The following is a 17,870-nucleotide window of genomic DNA, read 5'->3' as shown; positions in this document are numbered from 1 at the left end:
CGAAATCGACATAAACATGACATGTTTGGTAAATGACAAACAAACAAGGGGGTATAATATAACTTTACTTCGAACATGTTGCGGCCACACCTCAATGGAGAGCAAGCGTAGATAAATCATAATTCTGCTTGATTAACTAGTCGACCAAGCGGCCGAGGATCAAGCTTTGGCAAACAAACTCATTGCCCACGACCCGAACATTCGTGCCCAAGCCTAGCCCATCTCCATTGGTGGATTCCATGAGCCTGGACTTTCTGCGCTTCTTTGACAGGACGGAGCCCCCAGCGCTAGTGGCTATGACATTCGTGGCCTTGTCGTCGTCATCAATATAGATCCAATCCCAGGTAGATGTTCCATCTTCATTTTGAGATTGCTCGAGGATAGCCCGCGCTGACTGAGAATCGGGGACACGCTCGATCTTCGAGGCGCCCAAGGCATATGTCAGGAAGAGGTATGCTTTTCTTCTTTCCTCGTCCGCTTTGCCATTGCGGCCTGTGATGAGAAGGACGGATTGTCCACTGAGTAGATTGGGTCGCGCTGCGACGGTTTCAGACAGCTTCGCCGTGGACGTTGGGTAAGGAGTGAGATTCCTCGACTTTGTCGCTCCGTTAAGATAAGACGATTCGCCCGCAGGGAGCAGATACAGCTCCCAGTCCAAGATCCGGTTTTTGGCAACACAGTCCTCGACCCAGCGGTCTGAGAGACAGGGAAGGTTGAGAGCTAGAGCTTGCATATACTTTGGGCGGCGGGAGTGCTTGTCCGCAATCAAGCACGTAAACCCGACCTCTTCCACTCCGGGTTTGAGGCGAAGGTTGACGTTGGATCCGGCCGCTCTGAAACCCGGGGGCTTGGCTGGAGTCGTAAACGGGGCGTTCAATGGCAACTCGAATAGCTCGTTGAAGCCATCCTCTAGAATGCGGCCATCGTTTTCCAGGATCATTTTTGTGATGCGGTATTTGGCTTCGCTCTTATCCCCGTATGATACCGCAAAGACCATCCCCGAGAACAAGCCATTCGATGGACGGAAGCTGCGCGAGATTCGGGTGCTTGGGGATGTCGGTGTAATGTGCCTGTCTGAAGGCGTCTGAAGTCTACTGTCCAAGCTTCCAGACCCTGAACTGTAGTTGTACTGCCGGTCCTTGAGTTGATTCCACAGGATAGTATCCAGGTATATTTTGGAAATGGGAACACTGATAACATTCTCAGGAACAGAAATGCCCGCTCTTGGGAGACTCTTGCGTTGCTTTGGACTTAAGACAAGAGTAGAATGCCCATAAATGTCCGTGGCTGGGATTCTTCCCTGGGCCGCCTCGCTTGACAGCACATCTTCACTAAGCTTGTTCGCAAAGCCTCTGATAATGTGGGTGACCTTTGGCACATTTGGCATGTCAACCTTGACTGCATCGCCAATTCGTAACTCGAGTCTCTTCACAGTGCCTATCGGCACCCCAAGAGGAGCGCTGTCTTCAAACTTCACTAGATACTGACCCTGAGCGGTTCCGAACGGTGTGCCAAAGCAGGTTGCGGGGTAATAAACTCGCTGTCGGCCCCTCCAAGGCGCAAGAATCTGATTGGGGGCTAATAGAGCACTCTCTGGCGGTGTTTGCTGAGCCTCGTGGGCCGGGCTCGCTTCTAATGATGGCTCGCTATTGGGCACTGCGGAAACTGGAGTAGAGGCTGGCACTTCAATGGGATCATCCTGAGCATTTTGCGGGGTTTTCTTCGGCTCGGGTTCTTCACGTGGCTGAAGTTCCGGGGATTTCTGAGGCTGTGGTTGCTGCTGGCGTTCTCGAGTCAGAGAGCGGGCAAAAACCTTGGACCTTTCTTTGCTGGATACGCGAAGTTTTAGAGCATCTTCCACATCCCAGATAGACCCAGATCTCCTCGGTGGTTTAGTGCGTCCCGAAAAGCTTGATTGACGACGCATTGCCGTTTCTGTTGGGTTTGGAAAGTTTGACAGCGAGACTTCTTCTTCCTCCTGGAGAGGGGGAACTAGATAGCGGGAGGTTTGACGAGGCGTCATTGGGACTATTGGATCCGAGGCAGGAATACCTCGGCCATCATTGCTGCGTCGTTTCTTGCGGGACGAAAGAGGAGACATTGCAATGGCAGACCTGAACTCCTGATCGTCAGCGGAGAGGATATTGATATTTACATCAAATGTTGCAACCCCAACTTGAGGTGAGGCATCAGCCGCTATCTCCGTCAGCGCCCTGCGCTGCCTTCCACTTGGGCTTGAAAGGATTTTCGAATTTAATATATGCTTGATGGGGGATGAGCTTTCAGAAACTACCGGCTGCGACTGACTAGCCCGCTCAAAGGTTCGTGGGTAGAGAGGAGGAAGGTCATCATCCTCCTGGTCTGCTCCCTCGTTGTTCGCATCGCTCATCAAGCCTTCGTCGTGATACATATTATTCGGGCTAGTTTCTGGAATGGTGGCAACTGTAGGTAAGTCACTCGAGCCCATCTGCCGCCGACGCACAGGCGTCTCGGCAACGCGCGATGGCATTGAAGAGGATTTGCCTTGAGGATCAAACATCAGAACTTTGTCTGGGACCCCTGCACCATTCATGTTTGGAGGGTTACTTGAGCTATCGATAGGGGCCTGCTGAACAGGAGAAGCATCCCCAGAAGGATTCGAACGTTTGCCCGAATTTGTAAATGCTGGTAGAGGATGATCATCGTGTCTTTGAGATGCTCCTGGAGATTCCATGATGGCCACACGCTCCTGTACGATAGTTGACCTGCTTTGCAATGGTGCACCATGCCGTTTAGTTGGGCACGCGGCGATCTCTGGTCCGGCCTCGTCTTCATCATTTCGCCCAGGCGACCACTGAGAATCTTTGATTACCGTAACCGGGGATGACCTAAGTGCATTGACTGCATCCAGATCGTCATCCCGCATCGGAGATCGCGCCGGCGAGAGCGGTTGGATGGGCTCGCGGGTAGCTACAGGACTTCCATGGAAAGAGAGAGCCTGCGAAAGCCGGTCGTGGGCACTCGCCGTATGAGACAATCCAACTGTCGTTGGATCGTCACAGTTTTCCTTGTCCTCCTCGGTTAACGAATTTGGTACTTGAGATAAAATAGCAGGCTCTGGCAATTCCTCTTCCTGTTCAGTTTCCTCCTCACTCATTCCAACGGTGTGTACTTCCGAGGTGGCGGCGGCTTTATCTGCAGAGCCTCCTCGCCCTGAGACTTCAGATAGCCCGGGGTGTAGTTCGGAGCGACTTAATGGCTTTGCAGGAGCACTGAGAGCTGCAAACTGTGCTGCAACTTCCTGATCAATCTTGCGCTTGCGCCTTGCATTCTCAATGAAGCTCGGCTCCTTATCAAATTCCCCATCACTCTGGTCTTCCGAGAAGATATGATCAGCCGAGCGCGTCATTCTCTCCTTATCCCTTTTCGCTTGAGACTCCTTCATCGTGACATAGTTCAACTGGGTCTCTGAAGAATCTCGCGGGAATGTGGCCGCGATTGTATTGAGTGGAGAAGAGAGGGCTGGAGCTAGCGGACGATGTTGTATGGGAATATTTGGTGACGGCCGATCCGACAGAAGGTCTGGTCGTAAGGGATTGACAAGAGGCGAGGACGGTGCTTGCGTTGCTTGGAATACCTGACTCAACGCCATCACGCCGCTGCCCGATCCGAGGCCCGGTGCAAGAGGGTTTCGGGAGACGAGAGGAGACACGGTAGCTACACCTTCGTCATGGTGCTGCTTCGCTGCGTTGACAGGGGTTTTTGCGACGAATCGTTGGGATTCAGGGAATAGGTTCGGTTCATAAGTAAGAGGGGATGAAGGGGATGACCCACCCATCCTAGAGCTGCTCTGATCATCATTTTCGTCTGTATTAGGCGGATGAACGTTGGTGGCATCAAACCCTGCAAGCAGGTCGATGTGGCCGCTATCTCCCTCATGTAGCGTCAAAAGTGTAGCCCGATCCATAACGTTACTGTCCGACCCATCTTTGCTAGCTTCCTTGTTCTTTCGGATGATTTCGTCGTATACTGATTGGGAGATGACCTGAGTGTCAGAAGGGAGGGTATCGGTCGAGCTCATTTTTGCAGTGGGTGGCACAGGCGATTGAGGTCGTGGTGATTGCTTGGGAGACTGCCGGTTCGACTCTAGAGATTCTGTGGCATTGCTTTTGCTATTCGTAGAAGCTCCGTGTACAACAGACTCGCGGGGGCAGTTCTGAGAAGCAGGTATGGAGATATGCTGATCCGGGTGAGGTAGTTGAGCCAGATCACGTCGGTTCTGGGGAGAAGTACTCTCAATTATGCTGGGCTCATTGCAAAAAGGCTGGGATGTGATAGATTCCTAAGGCGAGGATTGGCGTTTGGTTAGTGCAGGGATCATTCGCCAGGAACCAACCTGTAAGAACTCACTAATCCCAACGCGACGCGTTGCAGCCTCGCAATGTCGATGCTATCCTCTTGGGTTTCCATTGTTGCTTTCATCCCACCGATCCAGAGACGAGAGAGATAAGCCTTTGCATCGTCCGCCTGCTCTTTTTCCCTCGCTGCAGGGGTTCTGCAAAATGTCCCGAGATATTAATTTTGCAATCCGGGCCTCTCGTCCGGCTCCAAATTAGAACGCGAAACGCGTCAGTCACGTGAGAGCCAATATGGCCTTTTTGGGATTAGAGCCGTGACCAACTCTATCCACCTATCAAATGGCTTCCAGACAATTGCTGAGAATACCCTGAAGGGCTGCGGGAAGAAAGAGGAAGTGTAAAAGGGTATTCCATATCGTGTTGTGCATTGTAGAGGATCAAGACCCCATCCTGTGCCAAAGGCAATAGAGTTACATATAGTTACACTTTGTCACCCCCAAGACATTCCACACGGATAATTCAACAGGTACACATCCTCCGTGATCAGTCGCGAGTGCGATTCGGTATCCAACGCCTGATAATAAGCTCCCGCACCCTATAGCGAGTAAGCAAAGCTCCGATATCCATGCTGCCAGCCGACGACGCATGCTCAAGCTCTTGCGACGGCGGCGGGATCTCGACATAGCAAACTACGAGCGTCTTTTTCACTTGTGCCTGCACACGGTTCACGCAATGCAGCCACCACCAGCTGCGCGCCTGTTTCCGGGCACACTCTGTCTTTCGATCTTCTGTTTCAGACCAGTAAGGGTGGTCGTAGGATGGAATAACAACGATTGCGAACTCGGCATGTGAGAAGACGGGACCACGGTTGTAGATGATATAATCGACTCCAAATTTAACGCCGGAACGTACGATCCAGCCCAAGCAGCGAAAGTGGTGGTACACGACGTAGGAAACGAGGAAGGGGTCGTCGGGGTTCAAATCCAGAGACGGATCTCGGGGAGGGGTGTGTGAATGATGGCAAAATAATTTGAGCAAGGAGTCAGGAGACAGCACAGTCTTTCGGTCTTGGTCAAAGACGTGCAGGGCACCTAGTCCGTACACAAGGAACAATGCTTCCTCGTTAGATAGTTGGAGATGCTCTTCGTTGGTAATTGTGATTTCTTCACCCTCGTCGATAGGTGGTTCTTCCCTCAATCCATGCGCAGAGCCATTGCCGTCCGTTGTCGTAAAGTTAACGGCTTTGCCATTAGCTTCCCTATCCCGCCGGGCCAGTTGTTGCGCCTCAAGAAACCTGGCCTCTCGAGCCTTTTTCACAGAAAACTTCTCTGCAGTCAGAGCGACGCCATTAGTAGCATTGGCTAGGGATGCTGGCGTCACAGACTCAACGACTGGAGTGTGACCTTCACGCGCAGCAGCTTCCGCCTGAAGTCTTTGCTCTATAATCAACTTCTCTGACCTTGCTCGCTGAAGCTTCAGTTCCCTGCGCTCAGCTCTTCGTTGACGAGTAACCTCTTCGCTCGTCACGCCTTCAAGAAGACCCCTCCGCTTCTTTTCCTGATCCAGCCAGGTTGGCTCACTTCGACTTAGACTTCCTTTTCCAAAGAAGCCCATCTCCCACAGCGCCCGGACTGTCTTTTCGTCGGTGACATGGATCGACGAGGTATTCGAATCGAAGTATGCCGAGTAGGTATCATTTTTGGGTGTCGTGATAAAGTACGTGAGGTACGAGAGTAGCACACTGATAATGGAGAGGGGATTATGCGGGATCAAAGGAGGAAGAGGATGATGGACTTTCAAAGGGAGAGAAAAGCGATGAATGTGTCTATAGTCGGGCTTCTGGCGTCTGGGCGGCCGCGGCTTGTGGATAAAGACGCCTCCCTCCTTGGTGGTGGGGAGGGCATTAGTAGATGGGGGTTGAGAAGTCATATTGGAGATACTTCAATTGATTTCTTTGACTAGCTACTACGGGACGAAGATCAGCAAGAGGCTCTTTGCTGCAATATATAGACACGGAGACTCAAAAAAAAAAAAGTGAATGCGATCATGTTCCTCAGATACCGTTGTAGTCAATAAAAGCAAATCATCGACAACAGCTAGAAATCAAGGTTGCCGTTGCCTTAGCTTTAGAAAAGGAGTCATCACCGGAGCAGCAGCGCAATCACTTCTTTTGAGTCTAGGGTAATTCCAGGCTGAGGCTTACCAGAAAGCTCTAGCCCTTGAATATCAAGCGCGGTGGTACAACCAGCACGGTGAAGGGGAAAGTGATAAAAGGTAGATGAATGAATGCTGTTAGTATTGGATGGCAGGCACTTCATCAAGTGTCATGTTCGGATCACGAATTGCAAGACTCCAGCATTCTCATCCCTATTATTCTCAGTTGATCGTGTCGTTTTTCATTTTCATGTCTTGCGAGTGGGATGCGGAAACGAAAAAATCGAGCTTGCGGTGCGGTTAAAAAGTAGCATTTGGATGACTCAGCGCCAGCTTCGTGGCCCGTGCACCGTTCCCCCAAAAAATTTCCTGCCTCGAATCGCGAAGTCTCAAGAGGCACAGCTACTGATTCCGCCATTCGAATACCACGAATAATCGCTAAAAACACCTAAAATGTGAGTAACCGAACTCGAAATTTTTATGCTGCAAAAACTAACAGATTTCCAGAATGCATCTCATGGTATGTTCCAGCACGTTTTACAAATCCCACAACAGACAGCCCCGAAATCATACAACACTACTTTTATACCGGCTTTCCCGCGCAATAACTAAGACTTGAATCAGTACACCTTGGACGCGGAGGGCAAGCGTGTTTACACGCTGAAGAAGGTCACTCCTGCCGGCGAAGTCACAAAGAGCGCCCACCCCGCTCGCTTCTCTCCCGACGACAAGTACTCCCGGTATGCTCTCACTGATGGATAGACATTCGGCAAAAATTCTCAGCGCTTGCGGCTAATACTGCGATTTATAATTACAGGCACCGTGTTACTCTGAAGAAGAGATATGGTCTCCTACTCACCCAGCAGCCTGACAAGGAGGCTGCTCAGTTATAAGTTCCGAAACGACGGGTGGTGGGAGTAATATCAAAAGAAGGGCTTGATTCATTTACTGGCGAATGGTGTTATATGCGGCTTCAGGCGGTCTGAGAGTTCAGCCTGGTTTTCTCTAATACCAGTTATCTTCTTGGCAGCAACTTTTATCGTAAGAGCCTTGGCGGCGTCTGGACGTCGAGTAAAATACTTGAAAAGGGTACATCTATGTTCATTCCTCGTGGCTGTATACGTCTAAAACCCACCATCGACCGATCATTACCGTAGAAACCCATAAGGACACGTGAAACCCGTCTTGACTTTTGCGCACCATAACTCCGATTCCGTGAAATGCAGGCATGAAAAGCAATCATTTATCGCTTTCTGGAGTTGACATGGCGGCCAGCACCCACTCTCGGACGCCCAGTCTGCTTGCTCCTCTCTCCGGTCAGAATACCCGGAAGGTAATCTTCGTCCATCAAGTCTCGCTCCTTTCTCAGCCGTCGGTTCTGCTCGGCTGTAGCTCTGGTGTATTCCTTTTGGTCTTCAGCGAGGATCAGCTCTGTTCCCCAACCTCCTTTGCCGCCACCACCTTGCCACTTTCCATTGGCGCTGCCGTGGACCGGTTTGGGGACGCTGAACCGGTTTCCTCGGTTGTTCCACTGCATATTCTTCTTCAGGTGCATCTTGAACTGGCCGTTGGCGTCAGTTGTACAGGACACACGGGTGAGAGTATCTCCACCGCATCGCGGGCAGAACTGCTTGTTCATATCCTTGGTAGTCGAGAAGCACGCGTGGCAGCGTTTGATGAATGACTTGAGATGCTTGATCCTCTGCAGGGTGGTTGTAGACAGGAGGTTCAAGTTCATCTGCAACAACACATTTTGACACTATCGTAGGCCGTAAGCATTCGGATTTGGGACAGTAGACAGATTAACTAACCGCAAAATCAGTGGTCATCGTAGCGACTTGCATCACCTTAGGCTCCGGAGCAGCAGTTGCTGAACCGGCTTCGTCACGGGCCTGGCGCTTCTTCAGGTTTGATGGTGTAATCCACTCTTCACCATCTGACTCGGAGGCAGCTCCATCCTCCTCCTCCTCTCCGTCTTCAGTCTGGTCCGCAGGAGTTTCAGCGTGAATATCCGCCTCGTCAGACTTGGTTTCTTCGGGTTTTGTCGCCGCGGGCGCTTCTTTACCCTGCTCCTGCTCTTCTTGCCCGAGCTTTGTGGATTCCAAGGCGTCCGAGATGTCTTTCGCCGTGGGAGCTTCTGTGTTTTCCTCTGCCTTGGCAGCCTCCTGCGCCTCTTCCGCTTCTTTCTCAACTACCTTGACAGGAGGCTTGCCATTTACCTGTTTCTGACCAGGGACACTCCGTAACCTCCAATCACCGCCATTCCGCTCGCACTCAATCTCATATGCAAGGGCCAGAACCTCAATATCGGTCCTACTGAGCACGGCCCTGTCACCAGTCTTTCTTGCAAACTCGCTCAACACGCTGAAACTCTTCGGAGAAGGGCTGCGCTGCTTCAAGAATGGCAGGTAGAGTGTTTCAATTCGTTGGCGAGCGTCGGGGTCCCGGATTTCGCTAAGGACGGAGGGTGTGATGACGAGTTCCTCGCATTGCGCTAGAAGGGTGGAAAGCGGGGGGTTGTTCTTGAGAATGGGACCGGCGTCGAGGACGATCGTGTGCACAGGCTTCGTCGTGGTGGTAGGGTCCACCATGTTGGGCAGTTTGGACTAGGCTATAATCAATCTCAAAGCCGGAGCGAAAGGTGTAGGTTGTGTAGCGCAGTTGTCGAGATTCCGACTGAAGATCGTGGGCCAGAAATTCGGCTTGATTTTTTGATGGTCTGTGCGTTATACTTATCTTATCGGCTGCCCAACTGGCAGATCTGCGTCCCATGCCCACACAGCCCTCAACTAGTTACAAACAAGGTCTCGTGCAAAGTATGATGAACTCGCTTTTTGTATGCTCTGTATAGTGATGATGCTTACTATATGTTTCTGCTCGGAGACTTCACTTACTCACGAACATTATGCTGCAGTGGTCCACTTGACGGGACCATGAAGAGATCATCTGCCTTGATATATATTGCACGCATATGCATTCTCAATCCAATTGACCTGTTCTCGCTTGCTCTTTTGGACTTTTGGTTAAATCTGTTTCAGAGTTTTCACATGCTAGAAATCCTTGTTTGGAACTTTAGAGTAGCGAAGAACGGAATATGGACCAAGAATTAATTTTAGGCCATGCCATAGCACTATGTGACTTGCACCAGGAGACCAAAGCCAGAAGCCTTGTCGCAGAACCGCCAAGCTTGCAGATCCCATGTCTTGGACCCCGCATCTTAGGCATGCGATGGCACCTACAAGACAAGGGTTGTCGCTGGTGAGAAACACTAACGACTTTCTCTCAGCACACAAGGTAAGGAGCACTGGTAGTCTCCCATCATCTGCCCTTTTTCCGATTTTTTTTCTCGACCGACACAGGAGATTGACTCCAAGCTCGCTGTCTCTTGCCTTCACTTGCTATCATATCTCGTTTATGACACCTCTCTCGGAGGCGTTGGCCCTTGCCATACATAGACCTGCCCTTCTACCTCGAGTCAGTTCTGAAGCTGCCAGCCAGTTTTCTCCATTTTCATTATCGAGTCATGCAGCGCTACATCCAACATGGTTAAGCGTATCACTTGATGATGATAGTGACATTTTATGGCTTGGTCGTCAGCGAGACCTATCGAACCGTTGCCAGCCGATCAACGCGAATGAGCGGCGTGCAAACTAGTATCAAGAAATGGCGCACGCACTTCAGTTCTGTGATCAACGAAGATCAGCCGATAATTTCGCCCCCAACATCTTTGTCCTCTGCCCAATCCGGCATCAAATATGTCAAGCTGCTACCGGACTGGAAACGGCGTCGTGCGATGCGCCTCGGAGATTTTTTCCCAGCACTCGATAATCGATCGTATAAACCATGCTACCAATAATTGGACAGATCCTCCTGAGATGCTCTTTAGCTTCCACTGTCATTGTTTTATGCTGGCTGCCCGATAAAACTTCTGAAGACTGCAATATGACACATCCAATGCTCGCTTCCCACAACAAGTCTCAAGGTTCAGGACGACAATTCGGCAATTATTGCCAGGGCTGAAAGAAGCTCGGAATAGAACAATGATCCACTAGATGTATGGAACTTATGCGCCTGCAAGCCCGTTAGCCATTGTGGCTCCAGGCTCGTCTGTTCGGGAGCGAGTCCTAGAGGAACAGGCAATGAAAGTGACAGATCGGACCTCGATAATATGACATGTCCTGTCACCTTTGACGCAACGGGAAACCTAGATGTCATCGGGTTCTCGGTGAATTCTAAGGCAGTGAGGTTGCCTGTGTCCCTTGCTCTCAATTTCGACTCCTATCTTGGGATTAAACTCGCCTAGCCAAAGCTTGCCGCGGGACCAACTTGCACTTCTTGCCTCGCTGATGGGCCTTGGGAACTATGGAGCGAGGCTATGTCTCCGCGAGTCAGTGGATATGCGAGATCAATCAGGACATAACGCCGAGTCGCAGATGGGGTTCACGTCGGCGATGGGGCCTGCATCGCGCATGGAAGCCTCAACCACGCGAGACTGCACACCCGATCTGTGTCTGTGCATTGAGAAGGTTTCGATACGTCGCTGACCCTAAGCTCACGTCTCCACTAGGCTTTGCTCACTGGCCAAGCGACAGAGTCCCGACATTTGCAGAAAGTCATCTAGCTCAGTCAGGTCGAACTCTGTATGGCCCGGGTGGTATTATCTCGTCTTTCTGAACCAATCCCGACCAAGACTCCTTTCCATAATATGCTTATTCCTCTCCCTTGCTTGCAACGCCTGTCCAGACTTTCTGTCTTCTCGGTATCATGCGTACAGATGGACAGGCTCCTGTGAACCGGGTCGTGGGTTAGATTATATCTAGATCACCTGCGTCTAATGTTATAATCTATCCAATCCTCAGCCGGATCTCGGCTTGTCATTCTTTCCTGCGTGGAACAACCCTCTGATGGACCCTTGACGCGTATAATATGTTGCTCTAGGCCCATATCTATACAGTCACTATCATTCGGAATCCAACCACTCGTTTTTCCTGGATGCGACAATGGCACCGTCCTTCATTCATTCGTTATCTCCCCGCGGGGAGCATTACAGAACATCGTATCTTTCCCTCCGCGGAACTCAGAGCTTGGTGGTCAGTATCGTCTTCACCAGCCTCGCTACCGTCTTCGTTCTCGCCCGTGTGTACACCCGCACCAAATTGATCCAACGGATGGAGGCCAACGACTGGATGATCGTCATTGCCCTAGCCCTCTCCTTTGTCTTTATGTCGTTCTTCACCGTCGAAGCCCTCAACGGGATGGGCATGCACCTTGTGGACATCCCCGAGCCAATTCTCTTAAAGCAAATGAAGGCTTTCTGGCTCACAATACCTTTCTACAATGCTTCGCTCCTCTGTGCAAAGGCGTCCATCCTCATGCAATACTTTCGTGTCTTTCCATCGCGCAGCATGCGCCATACTTGCTGGGTCATGATCGCCATCCTTGCCACCTACGGCTCGTGGGCTGTTCTGAGCGCGTTTTTGAACTGTATCCCTGTCGCTCGATTCTGGGATCCTACAATCCCCGGCTCCTGTCTTAGCTCGAAGGGACTTTGGTTTTCCAATGCCTCGATGCACATCGCAACGGATCTTGCCATCTTGATCATACCTATTCCGGCCCTCGCTGCGCTCGAGCTCCCAAGAAAGCAAAGGCTTGCGTTGATATCCATATTTGCTCTAGGCGGATTGTACGTCTGCCTCCTAACCACCCTTTCATCTTCACCTTGGCAAGGAAGCACCTAACATATCTCGGTCAAGTGTCTGCGTCACCAGCATCTGCCGCCTCGTTTCCTTGAAGAAGATCTCCGATTCCTCAGACCCAACCTGTACGCTCCCCTCCTTCTTTCACCCTACCTCCTCGCAATAAGCCCTCACTAACCCTTTCCTTCCTCTCTCTTAAAAGACGATAATATAGGCGCCGCTTCCTGGTCGTCGATAGAATGCAACACAGGCATAATCTGCGCATGCCTCCCAACCCTCCGCCCACTCATCTCACGGATAATCCCACAACTGCTCTCATCACTTACAAGCCGGCACCCGCACTCCAAGTCCAAATCGAAGAACTGCTCCCGCAACCACCTGCACGACATCAACCCACCGACATACTGGGGTGTCGCAGGGATGGGAGGCATGGGTGTTTCCACGACCATCACGACGCACATCGATGACCTTGAATATGGGAGTTGTGAGGGGGATGCGGAGCGGTGGGCAGCTCTTCGGGGGACTGGATTTGGTTTCTCGGGGAGGATGTCGACGAGGGTTTACGTTGGGAGTAGTAGCAGTAGGGACCATGTGCCTGGGGCTGACGGGGTTCGTGGGGAGGGTGAGAGGGAGCAAGACATTCTCGACTCGAACGCCCTGGCAGACCGTGGAAACAAGGGCCAGGACGAGAATAGCGACAGGGTAGGCGTCGCCTTCGCCGACGTGGGACCTAACCGGAAAGACAGCGAAGAGTTGAAGAAGGACACCGTGATTGTGCGCACGGAGGTGAGGAAGGATTCGACATCGTCGTCTTCCTCGATTCCGCTGGCTCGTGGGGAGGACTCCGACTCATGATTGCTTGCTATAGTTTTCTTGATTTGAGTTGAGTCAGCTTCGATGCTGTTGGCGGAGTGTTGGCAGCTCGGATTTCATTCATTATCCACTTTCTTTTATGTAAACTGATCCTGTCCTTCTTGTTCATACTTGACTTATCCTGTTTATATTATTTTCCTCTACGGAATGTGTTATTGAAAGTCGTCGATTCGACTACGTGCGTCCGGTCAAGGTGTACATTGATCGGATTCGATGACTGCAGTTTAGTATCACGGTATCAATTGGTATCCCGAGGTAGGCCAAAGTACTACCTAGAAAAATGCATATCCAGTACAGGCACGCAAGACTCCACTCCCTAGTCTACCCAAAAGGCTCAACCCCAACGTCAGCGTAACACCACGTCTATGCGAACCAAGCTCGCAAGAAAATGCCACCTAAAAAGCAGTAAACTCCTTATCCACTTCTTCAAAGTAATCAAAGAAACCCTTGAACAGCTTAACACCAAGACCAGGATCCAGGCTTCCTGTTGTCGCGCGAATACTATGCATACTCAGCTGTGGGATACCCACATCGATCGCTCTCATTCCAATCCTCGCGCTGGTCATAGGCCCGATCGTTCCGCCGCTACGGGAGTCGTTGCGGATCTGGAAGACCTGCAGCTTCGAGCCGACGCGGTCAGCAACGCGACGGATGAAGCCTGTGCTTACGCTGTCTGTTGTCATGTGGCCATTTGAGTCGGCGGAGACGGTCACGCCGACGTTGAGACGAGGGGAGTGTTTCTCTAGGTAAACGTTGAGGAAGTTAGGGTTTACGGCGTGGATGACGTCGGAGGAGATGAGGAAGCTGTTTGCGACAGTTCGGGCGAGGAGGTCTGGCCCATAGTTTGTGGCGAAGGCTTGCGTGATGCGCTCGATGACGCTAGACATGAAGTTGGAGCGGGCGCCTTGGCGGAGGAGAGAGCCGATTTCTTCATCGTCGAAGTAGCCGACCATCTTGACAGAGGACTGGGAGGTGTCGTCGGATGAAGCGATGAGGGCTTCCTGCGCGGCGTAGCAGCAAAGTTTGTCGTCAATGCGGCCGGCGAAGATAAAGTCCTTGTCGAGACCACCGATGCGTGCGGGCTGGCTGTCGTAGAGCTCCAGCTCCCAGTTGAGAATGCTGCTGTAGTCTGTGATGCCTAGTTCGTGAGAGATAACCTTGACGAGCTTGGAGGGCTGCGTAGCAGCGAATGTACCCTTCTCGATCCCTTCATCTGTAGCATTGGCAGCGCCGTCCGCGGACCCTAAGAGGTCGGAGTTGTCGACCCCAATGATAGGGACCATCTGGGTTTCCTTGTTGAAGGGACCCTGAGATGGAGCACCAAAGTGCTCTGCAAGCGTTGGGATACGAGCAATTGGCCAGTCAAGCTTCACGAGCTTGGACTCTACCTTGCCCGAGCTGGCATCGCGGACGAGAACTCGCCCGCCAATGGAGAGATCACGGTCCCACCATGTCTTGCCGAGTGCACCAGCATAGGGCGCAACGGCTAGCTGAGCGTAACCGGCCTTGTTGGGGAGCTTGGAGACGGGCTTGAGCTTGGCTGTGAGGGCATCAATGTGGCCGGCGATAATGGCTGCGCCGTTTCCGCTCTTGTACTCGCGGCCGATGGCGAATGCGATAAGAGCACTTCCATTCCGCTTGGTATAGTATTTTCCTCCACGTTCAAGCCTCGAAGTCCACAGTTCCCGCTCGGACAGGTACTCGTAACCCTTGCTCTCAAGTTGTTTGGCGAAACCGTCAACGGCGTGGAAGATGGTGGGATGGTTCGTCATGAAATCGCAGAAGGGCTGCGAGTAGTCTGCCGGGTTGATTGACTCTACTTTGGGGCTGGGGGTGGGAAGCGTAGTGGGAGTCGGTGAAGCAGCAGCCGGAGCTGGAGTCGGAGGCTGGTACTGGAGGTGGAGAGTCTCAGGCAGCTGCCCATACGGGCGGTAAGCCAGATTGGGCTGGCTGGTAACGATCGTCTTCTTGGCCATTGTGCAAAATATTATAAAGGACGGTCGGTATTACTATAAGCGTAGAACTGAAAAGAGAGGACAGATGTAAGGAGGATGATGGCAGAGTTGGAGATGAGATGGTGGAAGAGGAGTCATGCGGAGAAGAGAACCGGCTCCGATAAACAATGTGGCTGGCGGCCTCAGGCTGGCGACAACACGGATCGAAATTGCACAAGATTTATGATTTATTTTCTTTTATTCTCTCCTACCCAGAACCACTGTAGCTCGACCCGACAAATGCATTCCAGTTTACCAAACCATCAGGGCATTCTTCCGTGATGTCAGGCCCAACGGCCGTCTCGATCTCTCTCCCATGCCGTTCAATTGCGAATCTGACGGGCCCTGACTGTCCATTGAAAGGAACTGAGAAATGATTCAAGCCAGGCTGATTCGCCATTAAGATTGCTGGTGCTGCATGTCCAATCCGAACATGCACATGGCTTGGTTCAGTCACAAGCACACTGACAAACACTCGGTCCTGCGAGACTTCCCCAGGTTTGAGTTCAGGCTGGCCCATATTGGGATTGTTGCCTGTTGTTCCGTTGGCACTTCCGGAGGTGCTGGGATTAAGTCGATACCAGTAGACGATCTTGTCTGTGTACGAAATGGGATACTTTGGCGCGTACGAGGTCACGGCGTTCGGATGAGACACTCCCTCTCGCAGCATCGCGTTTCGTCGACGATAAGCGTCGATGTAATGAGGCAGGAATGTGCGCCACGCGTCATGAGGGCACCCTTTTACATAACGGGACGCTCCGTCCGGAATCCCAGAATCATAAATTGGACCGATATAGTGCGCCTCGCCGTAGTCGTTCCAGGTGAGAATCTGCGAGATTGTTAGAGACCACTAGCTACTGGGATGGGACAATCATACCTGAATCAAAGCCGGCTGTAACTCAATCACCTGCTGCCAGCGATAATGCCACAAGTCATCGCCCCTCCACAGCCAATTCTTATTCCACTGGGGCAGGTTCGTGTAAAACCACGGAGACACCGCCATCATGTATGGCTTGCCGTGGAGCGCATTGATCCATGCCCTATCACTAAACGTATCCTTGTCCTGTGCACCAACCGGCCAAGCATCCCAGCTAAAAGCCCCATCAACTGTCTCATAGACAGTATGTAAGCCTGGCGGCGCGAGACTCGTCCAATCCGGTATGAACATGCATCCCGTAGCACTCTTGATATAAGGCCAGTCACCCGAACTTCCAACACCTTCAAAGGTCGAAACTAGCGGCCCCCCCTTGTAGAAGTACTGGGCCGGCCTGTTCTTGTACGCATTGATCGTGCTGATGACTCGGTCCCACGGCCACGGCCCTCCGGATTCGTAGTCAAACGAGAGAAACAGTGAGAAGTTTCCAACTCGCTCGGCAGCATCGTACGCCGTTTGCAGGACACGGTCGGTATAGTCGTCTTGGGGTGCGATGTTTAGAGCGAATCCGTCAATATGCGCTTTTTGTGCTTCAATAATGTCGCGCTCCCACTCTGCCTGTGTCATAGAGCCAGCGACTCCAACCTATATATCATTGAATAAGTGGGAAACTAGCCTAGGGATGGTGGGCTCTTACTATAAAATGGGCGAAAACGCTCAGTGGCTCTGCCGGTGGATATGAGGGTTGCGGCGCATGTTGGGCGAAAGCATTGGGTGGTGGATGAGCATATGCCAGAGGTCCAACTATAGACAATAATAGAGACTTAATGAGCATGTTCCAATAACTTCCTCATGAGCAAAGGAACGATTATAATAGACTATGAGGGACGCCTTCGGCTTGACCATCACTAACGAACTGCATCTGCGTAGAGCGTCCCGAAAGGCGAAAACATTTCAGATGATATGAGATATGAGCGGAGACTCGATATATTGATAGAATAAGATCAACCATTCTTGATGGGCGATGTTTCTGACGGGAATGAGGGAAAGTATGGAGATACGAACCTTGATTGGAGATCGAATGCTGTTGTTTTGATTCCTCCCTGGCCTGGATATGACGTAGCAGGCGGTCGAAATGCTTCATCCTGGCCACGCGGCTTGAGAAATGTAGGCTTCTGGGTGCAATTGGAGGAATGAAGGACACGGTTAGGTTTAGGTGTTGATGAAATCGAGGTAGATTGTCTCACTTGAAGGTGGAGCCCATCATAAATAAGGCACACCACATTTTGCCTTCACAACTGCAACTCAGTTTAGAGCGAAGCGAAGTTCGTTAAGTAGTAAGTATACATGCTTTGCAGGGAGTAGTACTAGAGACTTTGTACAATATAGTGACAGTGCAGGTGCTGCATTATAGGTCATCAGAATTTTATCTAGGTAGCCTAAAAGGCAAAGAATGGGGAGATATATATATTATGGTAGGCAGAGCACAGCTATGTACATAACCGCCATGGGCAGATTCCAAAGTCCCATGTAGAATAAATCCACATACAATGGCAATAACAATATATTAGTCTCAACGTGAAATGTGCCGAGGAGATGTCAGCGACCCCTGTATAACATCGGCAGGCTCCATTGATAACCTGCCATGGTTGACCGATGGTTCTATTAAGTACGCACGGTCAATCTTGCTTATTAGCAGAATGTACTGAGTCACTCTACTTCAAATGCACAGGGGCAATGTGAAGACGATCTCCTTTCGCCACGGCCAATCCTGTCTAGAGAAGGCGCTTCAAACGACCTCGGAGCCCTCGTAACTCGCATGAGTAGTAGATGCTCACCGGTCTATAGCAGACGAATTCAAAAATCGCCACATGGCAACCTCACTGAGACACTGTTGTTAGATAACAGAAAAGGCAGCAACCTCTCCACTCTAGGGTGGTTG

The 17,870-nt window shown here is 51.3% G+C and overlaps 6 protein-coding genes across 6 annotated transcripts; 3 read left to right on the top strand and 3 right to left on the bottom strand.

Annotated features, from left to right (window-relative positions):
* Positions 1 to 136: 136 nt before the first annotated feature.
* Positions 137 to 6,266, bottom strand: BJX68DRAFT_277232 (uncharacterized protein; the record flags this gene model as incomplete). Its single annotated transcript, XM_071048293.1, has 3 exons — positions 137 to 4,273; positions 4,390 to 4,434; positions 4,932 to 6,266. 3 exons carry the CDS (start codon positions 6,264 to 6,266, stop codon positions 137 to 139), a joined length of 5,517 nt encoding a protein of 1,838 aa, XP_070896787.1.
* A 624-nt stretch (positions 6,267 to 6,890) lies between these two features.
* Positions 6,891 to 7,581, top strand: BJX68DRAFT_241531 (H/ACA ribonucleoprotein complex subunit NOP10). Its single transcript, XM_071040858.1, has 4 exons — positions 6,891 to 6,946; positions 6,999 to 7,011; positions 7,116 to 7,231; positions 7,309 to 7,581. Exons 2-4 carry the CDS (start codon positions 7,000 to 7,002, stop codon positions 7,382 to 7,384), a joined length of 204 nt encoding a protein of 67 aa, XP_070896786.1. The 5' UTR covers positions 6,891 to 6,946; position 6,999; the 3' UTR covers positions 7,385 to 7,581.
* Positions 7,580 to 9,145, bottom strand: BJX68DRAFT_241530 (rRNA-binding endoribonuclease). Its single transcript, XM_071040857.1, has 2 exons — positions 8,303 to 9,145; positions 7,580 to 8,250 (listed from the first exon to the last, which is right to left on the bottom strand). The coding sequence occupies exons 1-2, from the start codon at positions 9,080 to 9,082 to the stop codon at positions 7,735 to 7,737; spliced, it is 1,296 nt and encodes a 431-aa protein (XP_070896785.1). The 5' UTR covers positions 9,083 to 9,145; the 3' UTR covers positions 7,580 to 7,734.
* A 21-nt stretch (positions 9,146 to 9,166) lies between these two features.
* BJX68DRAFT_241529 (uncharacterized protein) lies at positions 9,167 to 9,615 on the top strand. Its single transcript, XM_071040855.1, has one exon. It carries the CDS (start codon positions 9,359 to 9,361, stop codon positions 9,599 to 9,601), a length of 243 nt encoding a protein of 80 aa, XP_070896784.1. The 5' UTR covers positions 9,167 to 9,358; the 3' UTR covers positions 9,602 to 9,615.
* Positions 9,616 to 11,328: 1,713 nt separating this feature from the next.
* BJX68DRAFT_277230 (uncharacterized protein) lies at positions 11,329 to 13,074 on the top strand (the record flags this gene model as incomplete). The annotated part of the gene is made up of 4 exons (XM_071048292.1): positions 11,329 to 12,174; positions 12,245 to 12,312; positions 12,390 to 12,939; positions 13,056 to 13,074. The coding sequence occupies exons 1-4, from the start codon at positions 11,492 to 11,494 to the stop codon at positions 13,072 to 13,074; spliced, it is 1,320 nt and encodes a 439-aa protein (XP_070896783.1). The 5' UTR covers positions 11,329 to 11,491.
* A 381-nt stretch (positions 13,075 to 13,455) lies between these two features.
* On the bottom strand, positions 13,456 to 17,072 carry BJX68DRAFT_256646 (glycosyl hydrolase family 71-domain-containing protein; the record flags this gene model as incomplete). The annotated part of the gene is made up of 5 exons (XM_071043213.1): positions 13,456 to 15,010; positions 15,288 to 15,883; positions 15,932 to 16,573; positions 16,626 to 16,732; positions 16,994 to 17,072. The coding sequence occupies 5 exons, from the start codon at positions 17,070 to 17,072 to the stop codon at positions 13,456 to 13,458; spliced, it is 2,979 nt and encodes a 992-aa protein (XP_070896782.1).
* Between the last annotated feature and the right edge of the window lie 798 nt (positions 17,073 to 17,870).

The sequence above is a fragment of the Aspergillus pseudodeflectus genome, assembly GCF_044049435.1.
Source record: "Aspergillus pseudodeflectus strain CBS 756.74 chromosome Unknown BJX68scaffold_35, whole genome shotgun sequence".
Classification (NCBI taxonomy): Eukaryota; Fungi; Ascomycota; class Eurotiomycetes; order Eurotiales; family Aspergillaceae; genus Aspergillus; species Aspergillus pseudodeflectus.
Note: the sequence above shows the minus strand (reverse complement) of the source record. Positions and strands in the feature narration are given on the sequence as shown.

What these genes read in the sequence shown, in the direction of transcription:
- BJX68DRAFT_241531 (XM_071040858.1), top strand. An exon ending in CCCGACGACAAGTACTCCCG is followed by an intron (nt 7,232 to 7,308) that starts GTATGCTCTCAC and finishes TTATAATTACAG; the next exon opens with GCACCGTGTTACTCTGAAGA.
- BJX68DRAFT_241529 (XM_071040855.1), top strand. Translation starts at nt 9,359, where the DNA reads ATGTTTCTGCTCGGAGACTTCACTTACTCACGAACATTATGCTGCAGT.
- BJX68DRAFT_241530 (XM_071040857.1), bottom strand. Translation starts at nt 9,082, where the DNA reads ATGGTGGACCCTACCACCACGACGAAGCCTGTGCACACGATCGTCCTC. An exon ending in CGATGACCACTGATTTTGCG is followed by an intron (nt 8,251 to 8,302) that starts GTTAGTTAATCT and finishes GGCCTACGATAG; the next exon opens with TGTCAAAATGTGTTGTTGCA.